General features: G+C 26.6%; 1 protein-coding gene across 1 annotated transcript; it reads left to right on the top strand.

The window, feature by feature from the left end:
* Positions 1–87: 87 nt before the first annotated feature.
* Positions 88–22632, top strand: PolE2 (DNA polymerase epsilon subunit 2). Its single transcript, XM_043050750.3, has 11 exons — positions 88–303; positions 392–619; positions 2347–2620; positions 6600–6656; positions 9151–9272; positions 11785–11926; positions 13096–13216; positions 13981–14095; positions 15104–15299; positions 17085–17261; positions 22471–22632. The coding sequence occupies exons 1-11, from the start codon at positions 242–244 to the stop codon at positions 22564–22566; spliced, it is 1590 nt and encodes a 529-aa protein (XP_042906684.1). The 5' UTR covers positions 88–241; the 3' UTR covers positions 22567–22632.
* The last annotated feature ends 281 nt before the right edge of the window (positions 22633–22913 follow it).

The raw sequence follows: 22913 nt of genomic DNA, 5'->3' as shown, positions 1-22913 counted from the left end.
AAAATTTTTATCTAAAATTCAAAAAATATGTATCGAATGAAAACAATAAATTTTTAATAAGCAAACTACTTTTTTTGTTAACTGTAAACTGCAAAAAGTCGATCGCGCCAAAATTCGTCTGTTTTGTTTATTTTAAAGTCTATTTTATAATTGTTTTAGTTATCGTGTTGTTTAGCAATTTTTAGTTTTAGTTTGATTATATATAATAAATTTTAAACGTTGATTTAATATTTAAAACAGGATGAATTCTTTTAAAGCTAAAATTATCTCTACTTTCAGTATGTATGGTTTTACGCTTCGAAGGTTAGTCTCTTTAAAGTGTGTTCTCTTTATTGACATGGGCAAATTATTATATTTTATTATTATACTTGTATCTTATTTTTCCCTATAGCGAAGCTTTGAAATATATTCATGAACAACTAGAAAACATTAACGAATCTCAGATAGATGAAGTAATCCAAAGCATAATAGATCAAATAAATTCACAAAATCTAACTTGTTCATTGATTGAAAAATCTCATTTAGAAGAAGCCTTTCAAAATCTTGATTGTACTTCAAACAACGATGGAGACTTATTGAAAATTTTTGATGCATTTTCCTTGATACGATTCACTTATAAGTAAGTTTGCAATTATTCATACTTTTATTTATTAAATTCGTAAGTGTGTCTCCCATTCGTGGGAGTAAATGATTTAATATATATATTAAGGGATTTTTACATTCAATATTTTTTATAAGAGAATATAAGATTTTTGATTGTTACAAAATTATTTTGATTATTACAAAAATTAACTTTTATGTGTTTTTTTTTGGGGGGGGGGAAGGAATAAAACTTATTTGATGTTTTCTATTAGTGCTGGGGAAAAAAATAGGTATATTAATTTAACAAGTGATTAAAGGAAGAAATGAAATATAGTTATTGAAATTAATTATTTATATGAATAAAATCTGGAAAAAAAATGATATCACACCCCAATGTTACGCTTGTAAAAAATTTGACGCTATTCCCCTTCCAGGGGCTGTAAAGAATCACCTATTGTTGATGCCAATGACATTTTATTAATAGGGGTAATACATGCTGTTAGCATTATGATAATAATTATGTTGCACATTAATTTAGATGCAGTGATAATGTATTAATACAGGTACTGTAGTAATGGATTTTGAAAGATTGCCATATCAATACTTTTGGCAGAGTAATTCACAAAGTTTTGGTGAGTTCCAGCTAGTGGCCCACTAGAAACTGGAGAAAAAAAAAATCCCAGAAAGCGATAAATTCTAAAAGCTAAACATGTAACCATCCCATCTATGTATTTTTCTTTAAATTACTCCAAGTAAAACAACCAGATGAATTCATTTGCATCTTGATTTTAGTTGGGTGGAATATATACTGATATAGTAATATCTTCATAGGTTTTTGCGATACTGGAAACAGAATAATATCAATAAGTAATAGGTAGTTTCTAATAATTCTATATAAAAAAAATTGTGCCTCTGAAATATATGTAACATAATTTAACAACATTAATTTAAATTTATGCGATGTCTTGAAAAAATAATTATTGTTTTTGATATTAGTTCAAGAAGATTTACATATCAGCACTTGAGCAATAGCAACTAGAAACTAAAAAGAATGAAGCAAATTCTTAGCTTTCACCTTTTGAAAGCCTATATTTATGTATTTTTTAAACATTTTATTCTGAGTACAACAACAGTTCCTCCTTTCAGTTGGCATGAACAGGTAGTAATAAGGAAGCATCAAAAAGATAATTAAGTTAAAAAAGGGAGATAAGGTATATTATTTCTGGCTATAAATGATTTCAAATTAATGCGATGCTTTATGACATTTGCAACGAAATTTGTTTTAAATATCATATAATGCGATTCATTTCACTGAAGTTGACTGGTGTGTATTTTTTAAAGACTATATTTTCTGAGTTTTATAAATCTCTTTAAATTGTAACAAACATTTTCATCACAGTAACAATTTCTTAATTTTTTTTTAAACAGAGTTATGTATTTTATTGATTTTAAAATAATTGTACAAATTGACCATCTACTTTCGTGGAATATAATGGTGCATTGATTTCCATCTTTTCAAACTGAACTAAAAAAAAAAAAAAAAAAAACGATGGAATTTTATTTCTTTATTATTTTTTTTGGTTGATTTAAGGGAAGAACATTTATATGAAAGTCAAAATTTTTATTTACGTAGACTTTTATGTACTTTCTTTTCTATATATTATACTTTTATGTTATTACAAGTAGGTATATTATAAATTTTTTCTTTGTTAATTACCATGCCTTTTAACTGTTGTACTATTTTTTAATATGTATGTTTTTCAGTATTGATTCAAAAAAATTTCTTACATGGAGCACCCTTCATAAGAAACCAGTTGTTTTGCATGGAAATCCAGACTCTAAAGCTGATATGCTGATTGAGCGTTATAAAACAGTACACCAAAGAACAGCTCGACATCGACTTTTCTCTGCTCAATCTATTGTTAGCAGTGCAAATCAGTCCCAAAATTATACTCTCAAAGCAGTTGAACACCTTCTTGGATTGTCCTGTACTGAAAATAATATAATTGTTTTGGGAATGCTAACTCAACTTAAGGAGGTGAATTATTTGATGAATTTAATAGGATGCAAGATTTTATAAGTTTTTCTTCTTTTTTTTAATCAATACAATTTTGTTATTATCTCAAAATTGTGTCGTTTGATAAATTCATTATTATTTGTTGCATTTAGAGTAACTTTATCTTAGATAACTCTTTAGATAACTTAGTAAGTTATCTAAGACAAAAACAAGTTTTAAAACTAACAGATAGTTAAAAATATTGTTTATAATATTGTACAATATTGATAAAAATATTGTACAAGTTTTATTGCTATACTGGAACATCATCTTCAGCACACTATCAGATATTGAAAAAAGATAAAGTAAAACACTACAAATTAGAATTATAAAATAAATTAAATATTAAACTAAATCAGACTGTTAAAAAAGTGGAAGTTTTGAAGACTTTATATGCCAGTGATTCTATCTCATTGGTGAAAAATAGGTGGTGATGATAAAAAGCTCTCATGTACTTGACAATATTAAATTTAAAGACTAAACATTTTAACTAAAGATGTAGGGTTATTGATAATATGATATGCCTCATCGAAAAGTACACTTTTGAATAATTGTTTGTTGACAAAAGTATTTGTAATTTGTTATTCTTTTAAGTCAACAATCAGGATTTGTTCATTTAAATCAGCTTGATTTAAATCATGATTTAAATCAAATGATTTTTTTAAAAAAATCATTGATTTAAATCAATTATTTCTTTTTAAATATATATATTGATTTTAAAAGTCAAAAATCAGTGTTTTAAATTATTGATACTTCTATTATTTTGTTTTCTTAGTTTTAAAATTTATTTTAAATAAATTGCTGCATTAATTAATTTTAGTTAACGAAATTACTTTCGTTCTTGGTGTTTGTTAAATCCCAACACATTTGAAATTACATTTTTAAAAATGTTTTGATTCTTGAGATTGAAAGTACAGATTAAAGTAAACATTTAATGCTGTCTTAATATAGACTTGCATAGCTGTAGAAAGTAATTGATAAGCATGATTTTTTTTCAAAAAATAATGCAAATAATGTTAATTAAAATTCCACCTTTTGAATGAAAAAGTGTGGAATTAAAATTTACATTAGATTTTATTGGTGGAAAATGTATATTTCTGAAGCTTGAGGTTGTATTAAAAAGAAATTACCCTAATATGCCAAAAGTGAAAAAAAAAAGGCTGATGAATTCAGATATTTTTCTCCTGATATAGTGTCATTCTTCTCTTCAAAGTTTATTTGAAGCAGTAGGGTTATGTTAGCAGTAGGGTTATAATATGTTTACAGTATCTTTGACATTATCTGATTTTCTATAAAGAAATTTTGTGAAAAAAATTCCAATGAGTACATAGAATTAAAAAAAAATTTTTTTTCTCTTAACTTATCTATTTTGATATAGAATTAAAAATAATTATTTTAATATAAAAATATATAGATTAAATATTTATTTATTTTTTGATGAATGTCTACATTTATAAACACAATCTGTTACATTTATTTTGTCAGTTTAAAAATCAAGAAAAAAAGAGAAGAAATCACAATTTTAAATTAAAATTATGGTTTACTAATTGAAACTTTGTTTTAATAGTTAGTGGTACCTTCACAAATTCAACTTTAGGAAAAACGGTAGAATAATTTGACAAAATACTTTTCTCTTAAAATTTTATTTTTGTGTCTCGTAAGAAACGATAAATCCATATTTTTACCATATTTGTGTTAATTTTTTTATCTGATTTTTAATTTTCACAAATTATGTCTGAATTTTCACAAAATAGGTATACCTCTCAGAAAAACTTAGACAGACCCCTGAAGTATTCTTTAAATTTTCTATTTCATCTACTCTTTAAATTTCAATTATGCATTTATTTCAGAATGGTTGCTATGCATTCAAAGCTATGTATTATAATGAAAGATTATTTTAATAAAAGTTAGAGCTTCTAAAATATTGTTATAAATATGCTTCTAAAATATTGTTTTAATATTAATTTAATTTTGATTAAACATTTACAAAGTTTTTTTAATCATAAATGAAAGTTCTTACAGTGTATTTGAATAAAAATCAAAAAAATCTGATTTAAATAAAAAAAAATCTGATTTAAATCAAAAAAATCACGAACCTTGTCAACAATGTTATGCAAAAGGTGACTGGTGTAATTCTTCATTTTTGACATAATGAAAATTCTCTTTTAATTTGAATTTTTGTTCGTGCTTAGTTTAACAAATATAAAACAGTTGGCATTCACAAGAAATTTCAAATTTATTAGATGCTTTAAATTTGGAAAAGAGCGCTTCTTAATGTTAACCTTTCCTATTGAAAGAATAGAAAATTGTCCTATGCAATATTTAAATTATAGGTTATTTTGTTAGCTTCATATCGATCAGTATTCTTTCAAGATCGTTCTTTAGCGTGATGGTAACTAGAGTCATTTTAAAGTTAACTTCCTGCCTCTCAAAATTTATTTTTATAACTAAATCTGCTTTAAAATAGATTTTCCTATGGTCAATAAACATGGAGTTGAAATTAAAGGTGATATAAAAGCAAATATGTCAGTATTTATTATTATACTATTATTGTTATGCATATTATTTTTATATATTATTATATACTATTATTTATTATTATTATTCATTATTACTTTAACTTATTTCGTAAATCTTCTAACTGTCATGCCATGGACAGGCACTTCTTAGTATTTTGGAGTCACAAAATTCTCAGGCTCTTGACCATTTTGCAAATCACTCTTTAAACCCTTACATAAAACCCCAAATCATCTAGTGAATAGATGATCCTTTAAGATTGCCTTGCATGAATGGTTCTCATTAATTTTAGAACATAAGAAGTTAGAGAAGGACTTGTTATGTGGAGCTAATAACACATGGGTCTCAAGCATATTAAAACTAGAAAGAGGTGTTTTTTTAGTGCCTTGATTTAGGCTTATTAAATCTATATATGAAATAGAATTTCTCATTGAAAAATTTCTCGTTAATGTGCTTCTTTATGTAAGTAAATTACAAAAGCAAATATGTGAATCATTTTTTCCCTATCTAACTTATTTTGAATGTCTTTCCCCATGTCAATAATTCATACAATTTTTTGAAAACATAAAATCAAGAACATAATCTGAATGGAAAGGTTTGAGATTGAATAAGCCTTATTGTTAATACTATGCCCATTTATTGTTAATATGTTTCTAATTATTATAACTTCATTTTACAGTTTATTCTAAAATTATTAATTAGTAATTTACTTACATAAAGGTGGCACACATTAATTTCTCGTTAATATGTGCCTGTAAGTAAATTACAAAAACAAATGTGTGAATCATTTTTTTTCTTTCACCTAACTTATTTTGAAAGTCTTTCCCCATGTCAATAATTCATACAATTTTTTGAAAACATAAAATCAAGACCATAATCTGAATGGAAAGGTTTGAGATTGAATAAGCCTTATTGTTAATACTATGCCCATTTATTGTTAATATGTTTCTAATTATTATAACTTATATTTTACAATTTATTCTAAAATTATTAATTTGTAATTTACTTACATAAAGGCACACATTAATTTCTCGTTAATGTGTGCCTGTATGTAAGTAAATTACAAAAACAATTGTGTGAATCTTTTTTTTTTCTTTCACTTAACTTATTTTGAAAGTCTTTTGTCAATAATTCATACAATTTTTTGAAAACATAAAATCAAGAACATAATCTGAATGGAAAGGTTTGAGATTGAATAAACCTTATTGTTAATATGTTTTTAATTATTATAACTTCATTTTGCAATTCATTCTAAAATTATATCAGTCAGTCTTATGGAATAATCTCTTTCCAAGATAGGATCAAATTTAGTATGTATTTCTATAAACATGCCGATTTTTGTAATGTATCACACTTCTAATCATTTATAGTACTTGATTTATAGTGATTAATTTGTTATATTTTTAAATATTTTGTCTCTATTTAAATATTTTTATGTTTTTAGGGCCAGTTCTTTCTTGAAGATCCAACTGGAGTTGTACCATTGAATTTAAGCAAAACAGTATCCTTTTGCAAAATATGTGACAAAAAGAAAAAAAAAAAAAATAACTGTGTTTTTTTTTTTTTTTCAGTTGAAGTCCCTATGTCTAATTAAATGTTAGAGAACTGACAATTCTAAAGTGTATTGTTTTCTTTTATTAAAATTTATTAACTTCACATTAGGTAAGATTAAAAAACTTTCAAGGATTTTTAAATTATTTCTTAACTTCAGGATAAAGCCTTATGATTTTTGAAGGATGAGTGAATGAAGTTACATTAATTAAAACTGTATTCAAGGGCAGAGAGGTTGAAACAACTGTCCTGGGCCCGAGTTTGTTGAGGGCGTAATTAAATTCCTTGCTGGAAATAAAACGTTTTCAGTTAATATTTTTTAAAAAATTACTAAATATTCCTTTATATATATATATATATATATATATATATATATATATATATATATATATATATATATATATATATATATATATATCTATATATATATCTATATATATCTATATATATCTATATATATATATATATATATATATATATATATATATATATACACAGTTGGACCCCGATTTAACGAATTCATCGGGACCGGAAATTTTATTCGTTAAATCGGGGTCATTCGTAAAATCGGGGTTTAAAAAAATTGTTTTTTGTACATATGTATTATTAAAAATTACTAGTTATAAACGACTATCTAAGATAAGAAAGGAATTTCCTGTTTGACTCATAGTCCACGTGACAAACCCCTGGAAAATGACCTTGCAAGTGTAATATGTCTTATTGACTCTGCTCACCTACCCGCGACGAATTTTGTTTTTCCCTGTTGCGAGCGTTTCTTTTGTTTGAAACGAATATACTTTTTCTACTTTATTCCTCCCAGGAAAGATTTTTTTCCATTTTGAATCTGCCAATTACAAAAAAATGCAATATTTTTCTGATCAAAATTAATGAAAAATATTTTTTCCGGATGCTGAAATAATTCGTTAATTCGAGGTTAATTATTCGTTAATTAGGGGTTTGTTAAATCGGGGTCCGACTATATATATATATATATATATATATATATATATATATATATATATATATATAATGATATAAACCCGTTAATTTTGTGTGGTTTTCATTAGAAATAATAAAACAAGGCAAAGTTAGCATTTTAGAATATTTGTGAAAGTAGATGTTCATAATAAAATCAATGTGAAAACAATTTTGAAAAGGAGTTTCCAACTATCTTGCAAAGTATGTGAATAAAACTTTTCGTGTTTCTCAGAAAGGGCTCCAGAGCCGTTGAACCTGTGCCTGACTTTGCCATTACCCCTCAAATCATTAAGTCAAATTGTGTAAATTTTTACAGAAAATTCCTTTATAAACACTAGTTTGTTTGACAGGAAAGGATGTTGCTGAGGCAATGAAAGATGGTGGACCAAGTGCTCATAAGTTTAAAGGCTTGTTGAAGTCTTATAAATAATTTGTTTTATATAATGTCTTGTTAGCTTTAATTTATCGTGACCTTCAATTAAATTTTTTTTGTTAAAAAAGACTCCCATTAAACAAGTGTACTATGTATTACAGTGGTCAGAAATTTTTTTTTTAGTTAACTATAACTACTTTAAGTGTAGTTAGCTACAACTATTTTGTTAAATGTAATGATTACAATCTGCTTTCAAAATGCTGTTATTAGCTCATTACTTTTTGGAGACAAACTTTGCTTTAAAACTTGTTTTTCACCCGTCAATGTATAATTAAAAACCATTTCACCAAAATTGTTTCTAATTTATTGACTTATCTAAACACGAGGAATTATTGAGAAATATTTATTCATGTTTACTTGAGCCAGTTTGTAATTTTAAACAACTTTTTATGAGTTTGTTCTTTTAACCTTCAACATTTTATCCCCTTTTCAAATATTTAATTTAAGAAATACTAGGAAGCTATCAAATATTTGTAATTTTGTTATTTGTTTAGTGCTCTTATATTTAAAGTACAGCAAAAATATATTCTCTTACATTGAAATAATATCTGGAATTCTTTTAGTGTTGTGAATACTCTCATTTGAAGGTATGGCTGAATTGATAAATTAGTTATTATTTATAATGTCTAGTTTGAATGTTAGACATAATATATAGTGTCTAAAAAAGCACTGCTCAGGAGCATCTAACATAATTTTTATTTACGCTTGGTCACAGGGGGCATTCTTGTTACGTCCATTGACAGAGCCAAATTTGTTATGTTTAAACCTCCTTACTTTACTTAACTAACAATATTTTTCTATTACTAAGTATTCTAAACTGTGAAAAGAAGCATATAAATTTCAGTTGCTTTTTGTATTAAGTTGAAATGAATTACAAAAGATCCCTTGTTTCAGTTTTACAGAAAATTTTGTAATCTGTAAAAGTATGGAAAATTGTTTAATGGATCCTTTCTTATTCCAAATACCTCAGTATTGTTAAATTTATTTACATAGCATATTATACAATTTATTATATTTCCTGATGACATATTAGGTATATAAAGGAGGCCTTTTTACAGAAAACAATATTGTTCTAGTTGAAGGTTTCAGTGACGATAAAGTTTTCCATGTGACTGCAATGGGTTTTCCTCCTCCTGAACCTGCTGAAGAGACTTTGTAAGTAAGATGTATAATTTAATCATTTAAAATTAATGTCTGAATAAAACTTGCGTATGAGTTTATAAGGGTTTAGGGTTGCCCTTTTTCGACACCACGAAATTAGTACCTTATAAGAAGCAAACAATGCTACATAGACATCCTGTTAATTTTTATCCTTGCATAATTATTTTACATTTGCAAAGTCCGGCTACTAAATGTAAAGTTAATTTTAAGAGTGGCATAATTAGATGTTGAATAATAGGCAATGATTATTTTACAATTGCAAAGTCCGGCTACTAAATATAAAGTTAAATATAAGAGTGGCATAATTCGATGTTAAATGATAGGCAATGATTATTTTACAATTGCAAAGTCCGGCTACTAAATATAAAGTTAAATATAAGAGTGGCATAATTAGATGTTGAATGATAGGCAATGATTATTTTACAATTGCAAAGTCCGGCTACTAAATATAAAGTTAAATATTTTTTTTTTAATTACATGCATCATTTGCTCTCTCGAGCATGAGAAGTCTTGCAGTCCAATATAGCAAAGAAATATCTCCAGGGGTGGAGAGCGTCTTGAAACTAGAAAAATTGCGGGCCTCCTGGAGGGCTTAAGATAAAGACGAAGGCTATAACATATTTAGCGTTATCCAGGGTGCACCACGAGGAGGCCTGTTACACTACACCCCATAAAGTTAAATGTAAGAGTGGCATAATAGGCAATGATTATTTTATAATTACAAAGTCCGGCTACTGAATATAAAGTTAAATATAAGAGTGGCATAATTAGATGTTGAATAATAGGCAATGATTATTTTACAATTGCAACATCCGGCTACTAAATATAAAGTTAAATATAAGAGTGGCATAATTAGATGTTGAATAACAGGCAAAATGCTAACCGTAAAATAAATATTGATGATTAAATGGATAAGTGACACAGATAATGGTCATGATGTTATCAAACCAACAATAAGTGAGCTTTAATGAACCCAGAAATATCAGCATTATTAGTGCTAAAGGAAATAAAATGATGAACAGTAATAGCTCATATTATTGAGGTATTTATGTTTACAAGTATATTTGACATGACTGCCTGAGTGAACATCTCCGTGAAATTGGTATTTTTGACTCCCCTCTTTGTTCATTATGCGATTGGGAGAACCTCTGAATAGAGCTCACCTGCGTCGATGCGGGGCACTTCGTGACTCTGCCGACTCCAAGACCGCCCTGTATTGGAGAGCTAGAGAACGCCTGAGGCTTTAATAACTTCGGTCAATATTTGTAATTGCTTGCTCATTGTTTCGCAGTGGCTTGTTTTTATAAATGTAATATGCCTTGCCATTGGAAATTAAAAAAAAAAGTATATTTGCTTATGAAAATGATTTCTTTTAAACAGTATTTCCTTTTATTACAGTTACTCAAGAAATTTCAATAGATATGATTCAGTTAGAGTTTCTGTGGTCGAAACTAGCATAAATGATTTAGCTTAAGCTTTCTATACTAAAAACCTCTGAATGCGCAGCAATTAGATTTTTTATTCATACTTATTCTTTTATTTCTAATTTTGGAATTTTAAATTGAGGTTGTGATAAATTTGTATAAAGCAAAACACACTAATATTCTTTTTCCAACAAGTTAATAAAAAACAATAATGAAGAAGAGAATGTCTTTTTTTTAATATTTTTCATTACTTTTATTGTTTTCTTTAAAATTTTCTATAAGTTTCAATTTTCTAATGGAATTTCTGCTGTATTGTGCAACTTTCCTTTGGAATTGTAGTATTTAACTGCTTTACAACATGATTTTTGATTTCTCTTTTTATTAATAAAAAACATTTTGTTTGAATTCTTATTCTAATAGTTGTATAATCATTATATAATATAGTTGTTATATCTTATTTTATCTAAAATTATAAAAATGTAATTTGATTGATTTGGGCTTTAAATAATAGTTTAATTTTTTTTTATTTAAAGATTTTTAAATCACCTTTTTTATTTAACTTTTTCAAATATTAAACCTAAATATTTGATTGTGCATTAAATTGCGAGATGTTGGCATTGTAGTGTTTTTCCGCATTTTTCTTTTTCAAACTTGGCAGTTGAAGAAGGATTGAAAAGGGGGCCCAGCTACTGTTAATAGAACAACATCTGGAAAAAAAAACTCACAATGAGAGTCATACAAGACATGAAAGAAGGCAAACACTGACTTATTGGTCTGACAGAATCTGATTCATTCACCGTATTGTACTATATGTACTGTATTGTACTATTTGTCATTCAAAGCGCATCAATCCCTATTCATTTTAAGGACTATTTAAAAAAACGTATTTACAAATTTTAAGCAATATTGACCAATACATAGTTTTTATCTAGGCTTAACTGAAATATAAGTTTTGTTAAAAGTGAATGTAATTGGCTTTAACTTCATGTAAATCAAAAATATAAGCTTAATACCATAATATTGTTAAGCTTAAACCATAATATTGTTTTGTATTATTCTAAAAAAGTAAATGTTACTTTTAGATCATATTTTCCTAATTTTTGTGCGACTCCATGCCCAACAATAAATTCACATAGACTTTCTATAAAGCTTAGAGAAATTGAAGAAGAAAATAGCAATGCTATGTTTGTATTTTTATCTGACATTTGGTTGGATCAATTCAAGGTAAGTAAGTTAAACTATTCTAAAATTTCAGTTTTTAAAATTTGATTTTCAAAAGAAGTCAAATCTGTCTTTTATTATTATATCAATTTAACCCTGTTATTCATGAAACCTACTGACTGTTATGTTTCGCTCTTATTTAAATTATAATTGAATCGCATAATGATATTTCTATTGCTCGTTAGCAGCTTTATATTTTGTTTTCAAAAGCACTGAGCAATATTATTATATACAATAGAGTTCCGATTATCTGAACCCCAATTATGCAAGTTTCGTCTTTAACTATGCTATAAAATATTTCAAAGATTCTTTCGTTCTGGTTTATTTTTTATTTTTTAAACTATCGCGAAAAAAATCTGAATTTTATCTTCTAAACAATCAGGAAAACAAAATCCAACAACTTGATCTGATGACAGCATATTAAAATCGCTCATACAGCTATCACTAAAAGCTATCGAAAGTTCTATTGAATATATAGAACAGCAAGAAGAGGCGACACCAGCCTTCCTGTTATCCCTAAAAAACTGGTGAAACATTACTACAGAAAAGCGCTAAAGTAATGTAAAACAAAAAATGATTTAGAACTTTTTTAAGTAAAAACTCTTTAATTCTCTTGAAGATGCTCTTTAAGTGATTTTAAGTAAGCCTTTTAATTATAATAAGAATTGTATGTGGTGTACTCATATAAATTTTGTATTTGTGAAACATATTAAATTTGTACCTGCTCTTTTTCTTTTCTTTTTTATGCTCTCCCCTTTAACTGAGATTTTAGGTTATCCGAGTTAGTTGTGGTCCACATTAACTTGGATAATCGGGACTCCACTGTAGTTGTATTAAAGTGCAATAAATAAAACTAATTTTATTTAAAATTAAGATATCAATCCTTTTTTTTTCTTTTTGATCATGATATGCATACTTTTTCTTAAAATTTATTTCTATGTCTATAAAATTTAGATCTTAATAGAACATAGTGACTATAAAATTTAGAATCTATGCACTTTGCGTGCTAAAGTCTGCTATTTTGGCCCATTCGTACCAGCTGTAATCAAAATTTTTTTATTAAATCTAAGAATTATGGAATTGTTTATTCATTTTTTCCTCAATGATTGGACTTACTGATTTTTTGTATGTTTTATTTTTCAAGTGCTAATTTATCTGTAATTTTTTGTTAGGTTATGCAAAAATTACAAGTTCTGTTTGCAGGCTATTCTCAAATGCCACCAACTTGTTTTGTTCTTATAGGAAATTTTTTATCATTACCTATAGTTGGTTCTCAAAGCAAAGTTTTTGAAGGTATGAATACTGTTTTGGATTGTCATAAATATTTACGTTAAAGTTTCCAATCGTAATTAATATATTTAACAGCTATATATTTTAACATTGCATACTCTTATTTATCCAAGAAACTTCCTAGTTTTCACAAACCTTTCCAAAACTCTTAAAAAAATATTCATACTAATTATACTTTTTATAAAAATTTTCAAAAATTCTTAGAAATTTTTTAAGAATTCAATTTAAGATTCTTTTTAAAAAAACTAACTATATTAAAATAACTATTTAATAATTAAAAAAGTTTTTTCAAGCTGAAAATAAATATGCAGTGAAACAAAAATTTTCTAAGCAACTTATTTTTAAGAATAGCCAAAACGTGTTTTTATTGCCAAAACTATATCTATTTTATTTATTTGTAATTTATATGTTGTTGATTTTAAATTGCTTTAATTTTATTTGTATTTCATTATTATAATGTATTATTATATATTATTATAATATATCATTATTATAATATGCATACATAATATATTAAAAAAATTGTACATATTATAAATATTTTTTATATATTTCTAATTGAAAATTCTTTTATTACTTACATAATTGCAATTACTGTTAAAACATTAAAATTTTGTTCTAAAAAAAGATGTCTTTAATTTGAAAAATTTCTTTATATAGATTTTTAATAGTAATTTAGTAATATAGAAAACTCTTTAAGTGTTATTGTTAAATGTTGGTACTTATGTATTATTTTAGCATATTCTTATCACCCTTTCTTTTTTCAGATTGTTTTTCTCAGCTTGGTAGTTTAATCAGTGAATATCCTACCTTGATTGAAAACTCACAGTTTATATTCGTTCCTGGTCCTAACGATCCTGGTCTACCTTACATATTACCAAGGTTCTTATTGTACAAATAGATTATTTTAACTATATTTATCGAACTCATTGTTAACGTTTAGTCCGCGTTCATAATTTTTTTTGCTTAACTTTTTATTTTTATAATTTTTTTTAGGTTTCAACTTTATTTTTCACATTTTTTTTAATTACACTAATGTATGTTTTTTTTTGTGTGAAATTACTGTATTAAATGTTGGGCTATTAAGTTGTCTCTACAATTTCTAAATGTACCATTTCTAAATGCATAATAAATGTACCATAATACCAAACTATCTCCTTTAATTATAATTACATCATGATTTAACAATTAATAAATTATTAACAGTTTATCATGATTTAGTAGTCTAACAATTATCAAGAAAAAAAATTTTTCAATTTTTTTTTTTTTTTTTAACATTCAATTATTTGGTAGTTAGTATTTTTATGCTCCCATTTATTTTAAATATTGTTTTTAATTATTTGTAATGAAGTGAAGGTATGTTTAAGTTTTTACTATTTCATATAATATTAAATGTAACTATATAATTTTTAAATAAAATAAAAAATGGAGAGAATTTTGCAAAATTTTTGTATATTAGAAAACTTATTTAAATATGTCATATTAAAAATTCCAAGTTTTTTTTTTTAAGTGAAGGGGCAGAATAATATATTTATCATTTGATTACTTCTTTATTTGAAATATATTTTTGTGTATATTGCATAAGTTCTATTAAGTAGTATCTACATTGCCCCATATTTGAGCAATGTAAATTGCAATCTAGTACATTGAGCAATGTTTAAAAAAAACTAGTTTTGTATTTAAAAAAAAAAAATTAAAAAATGAACAAGTGACAAATTGATAAATGGTATGTTATTAAGCTTGATAAAACTCTTATTTACGTAATAGAGTTATTTTACATAAATAAGAGTTTTATCAAGTTTATATTATTTGTTTGACTATAAAATTATTTTATTTTTATGTTTAATATGTTTTTTGCCTTTTAACAATGTTATTTTTATTTTTTATCAGGCCACCAATACCTGATACGTTTCTTGGTGACTTCATGAAAAAGGTTCCAAAAGCAATTTTTACTTCAAATCCATGTCGAATACAGTATTGTTCTCAAGATATTGTTATCTTTCGGGAAGACATAATATCTAAGTTATGCCGTAATAGTATATATACTCCCTGGGAACATGAAGAAAAAGTTGATATTCCAAATTTGGTAAAATGCTTCCTGATACTTTTTTTCCCCGGTAAAATTAAGAGTTATACTGTTCCTATAAATTTAATTTTTGTTATATACTAATCATTACAACAATGTATGGGTGTGCAAAAAAGTTTTCAATAATCCTAAAGGTTACTAGAAATTTCAAGACTTTATGTACTACAAATTATGAATTATCCAATTAGTTATATTAGTTCATTAGTTACAGAGTATGAATACTATTTATGTTTCTTATTTCTATGAAATATGTAATATTTCAGTTATTTTATCTTTATTTGCTGTTAAATTATTCTAAAGTTAATTATTATAATTACCTCTTTGAAGGGAATAATTCAGATACGCTATCAGACTTAAGTTTTCATTATTTGTTTTAATATTGGCTTTTAGTGCCATGCTTTTTTATTTCATGTGTATAATCAATAAGTAAAACGCAGTTAGTTTGTGTTTTAAGGAACATGTTGAAATATATATATGTGTGTGTAAATTTAGAAGGTATTGACACAATACTTTGGCCGTGTTTGTTCTTTTTACATGCCACAAATATTTTCCGCTAATTATAATATTATTTATCTTAAAAATTTTCTATAAAATAGCAAATTATTTGTATTGCTATTTTAAACCTTTTCATTTGTTAGTTTATAAGCTGTGGTTTCAACTAATAAAACCAATAATTATTATTTATCGAATTTTAATTTGGGTGAGAGTTAGAAAAAAACTGGAATACAACACTTTTAACTAGGTTACAGCTGCCTTTTTTCAAAAACCACTTGAAACTTGTTGTAGAGAAGCTCCATGTTGTTTGGATATTGATGAATGATAGTGTAGGCTATTTATTTTGCTTCACTCAATTTATACTGTAATTTTTAGTAGTTTGAAATTTTTCCAGGTGATTTCAACATTTTATCACACTTGTTTCATTATTATTCTAAATTATTAAAACTAGTTTTCATCATAATTAAGACTTTCTTTCTTTTGTTAAATGTCATTATTAGATAAAACCTGCACTTGGTCAGTCTGGGTTGTACCCGATCTTATCTATTTGAAGCACTTTTGGTGAAAATGACTGGTTAACTTAAAGTAACAAGTTTTCTTTATTAATGTCCCAAATGGAAATCAGGCATTTTATACAAAAAGGCCTAAAAATTGAGAAGCAGAGTAAGCAACTAGGAAAGACAGTAATTCTCACTTCGTCACCTCATAAATTAAAATTTGTAAGACAAGAAAAATCGTAGTACCAGTAAAGAACTTAGTGTAGAATCTATGTTAAGCCTCCTAAGTGAAAGGTCAGTCCAAATCCCTGAAAAGTTGAATATAATATCTCAATCTCAAGGGATGGGCAACTGTAGCAATGCAGAAGAGCCTGTTTAAACTTTTATTTGTAATATTTGCTCTTAAAACTGATAAATTAACTTTATCCGCATATGATAAGTCTCAAATACTAATAAATACAAAATTATTTGGTCATTGATTTTTAAATTCATATATATTTCTTGTATATGAGAGGCACTGTATTAGTTAGTAATGCACATTTCAATTAGAAAATAAATTATTTTCTTAATATTTATTATAGAAATACTTGTTTTTACCTGGTTAGACCCTGCCTAATCTGTAACCTGTAGGTTAGATATTTTATGGGGAATGTATGTTTATGATAATAGTATTATTTTGTTGCAACATGAACTTGAGAAATAAATTTTATTGATTTTTGTATCTTCATTATTAATTTTTATGAAATTTATATTTAACAATAATTTTTGCCTTTTTTTAAAAAAAAAATTTTAGTTTGTGAAGACTGTTATTGCAAATGCACATCTTATGCCTCTTCCAAATAATGTTGCTCCTATTTACTGGGAATATGATCATTCTCTTTGGTTATATCCTCTACCGGATGTGGTTGTTTGTGCTGATAAATATGATCCATACACAGTTAAAAGTACCAGCAGTATATTTTTTAATCCAGTAAGTCAGTTTTCTTTTTATACCTTGAGTACTTTCCTTACTTTTCATACCTTACTTACATTGTAAATAGAGGTTGTTCCGTAATAATCAAGCTTGATGTATATTTTTAGAAGCTTTGACAAAACTAAAGTTGAAAAAAATGCACTTTAGGGGTAACATATTAATATTTAAGCAATGATAAAAACAAAAATGCCATCAAAATCATTACTGTGAAAGAGGGAACTGAAAGCTTCAAAACCTGTTTAATTGCCATATGAAGTAGGAGTTGAACAGTGAGTATTGGAGTTTTAATCAAATTGGCTTTGATATTTTTGCTCTTGCCTTTCTCATTAGTGATTTTACTAACAGATTTTACTAACATTTTTTTCTTTCTTTCTTAAACATGGTGCCTAGCGTTTTTAAAAGGTGCTTATTTTTGATTTTCGTTATTTAAAAGCCCTTAAAGGTGCTTTTTTCATTGATTGTTTTTAAAAAGTGCTTAATTTTCCCTTTTCAAAAATTAGAATTTTTTTCGTTACCATATCGATTTTCGCCACGTATTATGCAAAAGCGTGCTTTTCACATTGTTCTATTCAACATTTTCACAATACATTTCGGCGTACCGTCGGTCCATAGCGTATGAAAACGCCAAACATTTTACGTGTTTGATGAAATACTTGTGAGTCCATATGTGCGTCTACTGAGCTGGGTTTGGTGAAATTATTGCCTTCTCATGTGCAACTGTGCTGCATTTTTCAAGATATTGTCAATTTCAGACTTCATTTTCCACCCTCTGATATCAAACCGAAAAATATCTCGATCATTTTATAACGGCCAATATAATCAAGAAAAGAGTTCTTTGTCAGAAACTAGTTCTTTTCTCATGTTCATCTAAAGTCTTTGAAAATATTTTGCATTTTGTTAATGTATATAGTGCTTAAAAAGATTTTTTGAGTGCTTAAAAGGTGCTTATTTTTTGTTGAAAGATTTGGCTTCTCACTCTGTTAAATATTAATTTGCGATTCCTAAATTTCATACTCTTTTATGCCTTTTTTTATGATAATTCGAAAATATCCTAATTAAAAGCACTCCTTATGGAACATATACATACATTAAAGTCAACTTTAAAATGATTTTCTAGAGTGACAAATAGCTATTGACAAATCATGTTTCTTGATTTAAGAATACTTTGTTTGAACATAATTTTTTATGCTTATAACAAACAAGTGAAAATTTAAATGCAGAGTATTGAGTATTTTCAAAATGTCTCTTAATATGTTTTTTTGGGTTGATGTTTTAGTGATCTGTTAGTTTACGATATGCTGATAATTGAAAATAGAAATTTTTTTAATTATTGAGTGGGAAAATGTATGAATTGAAGTGTAATCTTATGTTTTTATAAAATATGCAGTATGTGTTTTAAATTGATATAATGTGTTTAAAACTTTTTTTTGTCTAAGATAACACTACACATTTTGAGATGGTTTTGATAAATATTAAAAATAAATTCTTTAAAAATATTTAAATTCGATAAAGTGCTTCCCTTCCTTGACATCAAACATTAATTCACTTTTCAAACATGATAATTTATTTTACAATGAAATTTTTAGATAGCTAAATGAACAATTTTTATGCACAATTTTTATTTACCTAAGAATTTTCATGTAAATGAATTGAAATAATTTTAGTTTATAAAACAGTTCAATTGTTGAATAAAATTTTAGTACCCTATATTTCGAATCTTAAGTGCAAGTTTATCAACCAAGAGTTCACTTTTCTTTGAAAATTTACAAAAAATTCAAAATTCCTACGTAAGCAAGGGTAAAATAAATAAATAAATTTAAAAAAAGGCACTCTATCTTTGTGGGTAACTTTCTATTTCCTTTTCAAGCTTTTTAACTTTGTCTAGATTGAGATCTTAAGCAGTTCAACTAATGTGATGTAAATCAGATGTTAACATTAAGAACTGTCTTAATTCGTAAGCTAAAAAATTTAACTTTTTTTTCTGCATTCGTTGTTATTTTAAGAAGAAAAATAAGTGATAAAAATAAATTGTATAATGTAAATTTTAAACTACAAGTAATTGCATATGCGAAGAATTATGACAATAGCCTGACTTATTTCGTGTATTTTGTATGTTCAGTTTCATGATGTTTAACAATCCAGTGCTACTGCTCGATTAACGGAGAAGTATTTATGTTGGTGGTATTAATGCAGAATTATTCAGATTCCAATAAGTCAAACCCTCACAGCTTTCAAATTTTTCAGAAATTCCTGAGCTATATTAGAAATGAAATAATACAGCAGTTAAATAAAAGTTTTAAAAATGTTCAAATTCTTTCGATAAAATTATCACATCACTTTATTTTAAAATTGAAAGCTTCTAATTTAATATCTAGATGCCAAGCATCTAGTTTCCTTGAATCTAATGAAACTTGTATATAAAGTAGCTTATAATACTTACACACTTTGTACCTAATTTTTATGCATAATGTACTTTTGCTTTTAAATTTGTCTTTTTGATTGTTTCTGTTAATTGTATAATTTTAAATCCTATTGTTTGATATTAGTCTAATAATGTTTTAGGAATCTAAATCTCAGTTCATCTGATGTGCCAAACATATATGTAGAGTTAGTTTCTCACTTTGATTCAAACTTCATCTCATCTATATAATTTCCAATTCACAAACTTTGGTGTCATGCATTATTGCCTAATTTTGTACTTTGGGCATACATTATAAATTACATGATAACAAAGCTAGATATAGGATCTGTTAATCTTGTTTGTAACTATTGGCCCTGAGTTCATTTTAATGGACTATAACGCGAGGCCACACGGAGCTCTTCTGGCCGTCGAATTTCTTGAGATTGAGGATATTCGCCAAATAGATTGGCCAAAGGCCATGATAGCCTGGTTGGTAGGGCGCTGGGCTCATGTTCAAGAGTTCGTGGGTTCGATCCCCACCGGCCGAAGACTCCCTGTGTAGTAAATGGTGACTGATGCACGTTTCATCTGTCGAGTTGCAAAGTCCTCCATGTTCCCATAACAAATCAATACCTCTGGGGGTACTGATCCAGGAGTTTCTTTGTCTTCTGGATTGGTTCAAAAACAAAGCTACGGAGTTGATCATTAGTAGTCGTAAACCCAAAAAATTGGGTCGGCTGTTCAGCGACAGATATATAAAAAAAAATTCCAAAATAGTTTGGCCAGCCAGATCTCCAGACCTCATCCCTATAGAGCATGTCTGGGATGCTCTGGGGAGGGCAACTGTAACTCGTTATCTCCTCCGAGAATGAAAAGAGCAATGCTGAACGAGTGAGACCAATTGCCACAGGAAATGATAAACTGCCTTATTTCAAGTATGAAATCACGTTTCAAGACCTGTGTAACTTGCTGCAGTGGATAGTTTTTGATGGACAGTTTTACAATGGATAGTTTTTGATGTGTAATCACATATAATGATTTGGGTTTTATAAGTCTTTAAAATATAAATCATAATGTCCCTTTGAATATTAATTTTGCTGAATGTTTTAATATTGTTTTAATAATTTTAATGCGGTTGTTATGCTGAAGTATGCATAGCTTATTTCCTAACATTTAAAAACAAAATAATTATCTTATTTAATCCTTTCTCAATAAATAAAAATCATTAATATAATATTTAATACCACAACCTTGAATTGAGTGCGGAATAAAATCTATTTTCAGAGATTCCCTCTACATCTGCTTAACATATTAGCATAGAATTCAAAATACTGTTATATGTTTGCTAATGTTTTGACTTCATTAAAATTGGCTATTATTTCTCAAACTTCCTTTTCAACACATTTGAATGCATAAGGGTCAGAAAAAGAGCCTTGGCAATAAATAAAAACAATTAATAGAAAATACGTGGATTCCTTAACTTTCCTTGGCGAAAACTATGCTATGCATTTTTGATTTCATGGTGAACGGAGGTGCCTTGTGATGCTTAGTCTTTGCAGCCCTGTTCTCCAGGCCATTTTCCAAATGTAGTATTTTATTAATTAATATGTACATAAATAAGAACATTTCTCTTTAATTTGGAGTTCCATATATTTCTGAAATAAAAGATTTTTGTTGTTAATCATAATTTGATTCTTTATTTAAGTAATTTATGGTGTTTAATGAATAATTGCTGGTCTGTATCACTCTCGAATAAAATACGAACAATTGGAAATACATAAATTAACATCTTCTTTAACTAATAGTAAATACATCAACTTTTTCAATCACCAAATAATTCCTTGATAGTGGTGTAGCTTTTAAACTTAATAATTTAGTCATTTATTTAGTAATCAGTCTTTTTAGAGTTATTTATAAATAATTAAAATAAATCGGTTTGTAGAAAAAAAATGTATCTTTTAATTTTGAGGTAAGTTCTATAAAAGAAGACATCGAATTTAATTGTTTATGTGAAAAAAGCATTGAATTTAATTGTTTATGTGATCGCTAGTCAATCACCACCCATTTGAGCGTTAATTCTGGCTTTTCCCAAGCTTTCAGCTACTGATTAACCAGTCATAAAACCAGTTTTTGTGCTATGTTATTTAATAAAAAAGAAGTATATAGCCATAGCAGGGCATTATTTTGACAGGGGCTTTGCTTGGAAGATTAAAAAGAGCTGTCATAGAAATAATTATCATTTATTGTATAAATAATATTTTTGTAGTAATAATTGTCATTAATATTTATTTTAGAAATAATTATACTTATTATTTTACCAAAAATATGGGTGTTTTATTGGAATGAATAAAAAATCTATAAATTTAAATGTGATAATATTGTTTTATAGTGACTGGGTAAAACAACACAGTAAAAATGTTTTTAAAATTTTAGGAAAACTTCTTAAAACAAAATATTCTTAAAAACATTGTTCTTGAAAAATTGAGCCCAAACATTCCTTGTGTTTAAAACCTTGAAATAGTTTTAAAAGAGCTAATATGGATTGTTTCTGTTTTAAAATTTTTTTTTCAAGTAAGTTTTTTTCCCATTGTTTTGAAGCCTTTCTCTAATGGAGAAAAATTCACCTCAAAATTTAGTTGTTCCAACATTATGTTTAGTTAAAATGAAAGGTTAGGAATGTTTAGCTTCCTTGGGCTGATTGACGATAGCATAAATCTTATGATGTTTTCAGTTACAAGTTTGATCACAATGATGTTCATTTACCTCTAACTTTATTAAATCTTCTTCTTCTTTTTTTTTTTTAAGGGATCCTTGCCTCGTTCAAATTATTCCTTCAAAGTGTATTTTCCAGCTTCTAAAGAAGTAGAAGACAGTGAAATATCTGATGAAGCGATGAATTAATTAAATTTTTAATTTATTTTGTTGTATATTTATGTAAATATATTTTATTAAAATGTTCTTTTGAAATTTTTCTTGCTTAATTTTATTGATTGTATCTCATTTATTAATGATGTTTAGTCTTGGATTTCCTGTTTTCAATTATTTCTTCTTGTTTAAGAATTGTTATGAGTTTACAAGTTTTTATAAATCTATATAAACTAGTTTTATTTTTAAATTCGTTGATTTATTCTAAGACTAGTGTCTAATTTACTGTAAAATTATACCCAAAAATTTATTCCTCCAAAGTGTGTATGGTATACTCAAATTTTTACTTTTGGAAAATTGTTTTGATTTGAGCGATTGCATCT

This window comes from Parasteatoda tepidariorum, chromosome 1, assembly GCF_982258835.1.
Source record: "Parasteatoda tepidariorum strain Cologne lab strain chromosome 1, Ptep-v5.0, whole genome shotgun sequence".
Lineage (NCBI taxonomy): Eukaryota > Metazoa > Arthropoda > Arachnida > Araneae > Theridiidae > Parasteatoda > Parasteatoda tepidariorum.
The sequence above is the reverse complement of the archived record's forward strand: the minus strand, read 5'-3'. Positions and strand labels throughout refer to the sequence as shown.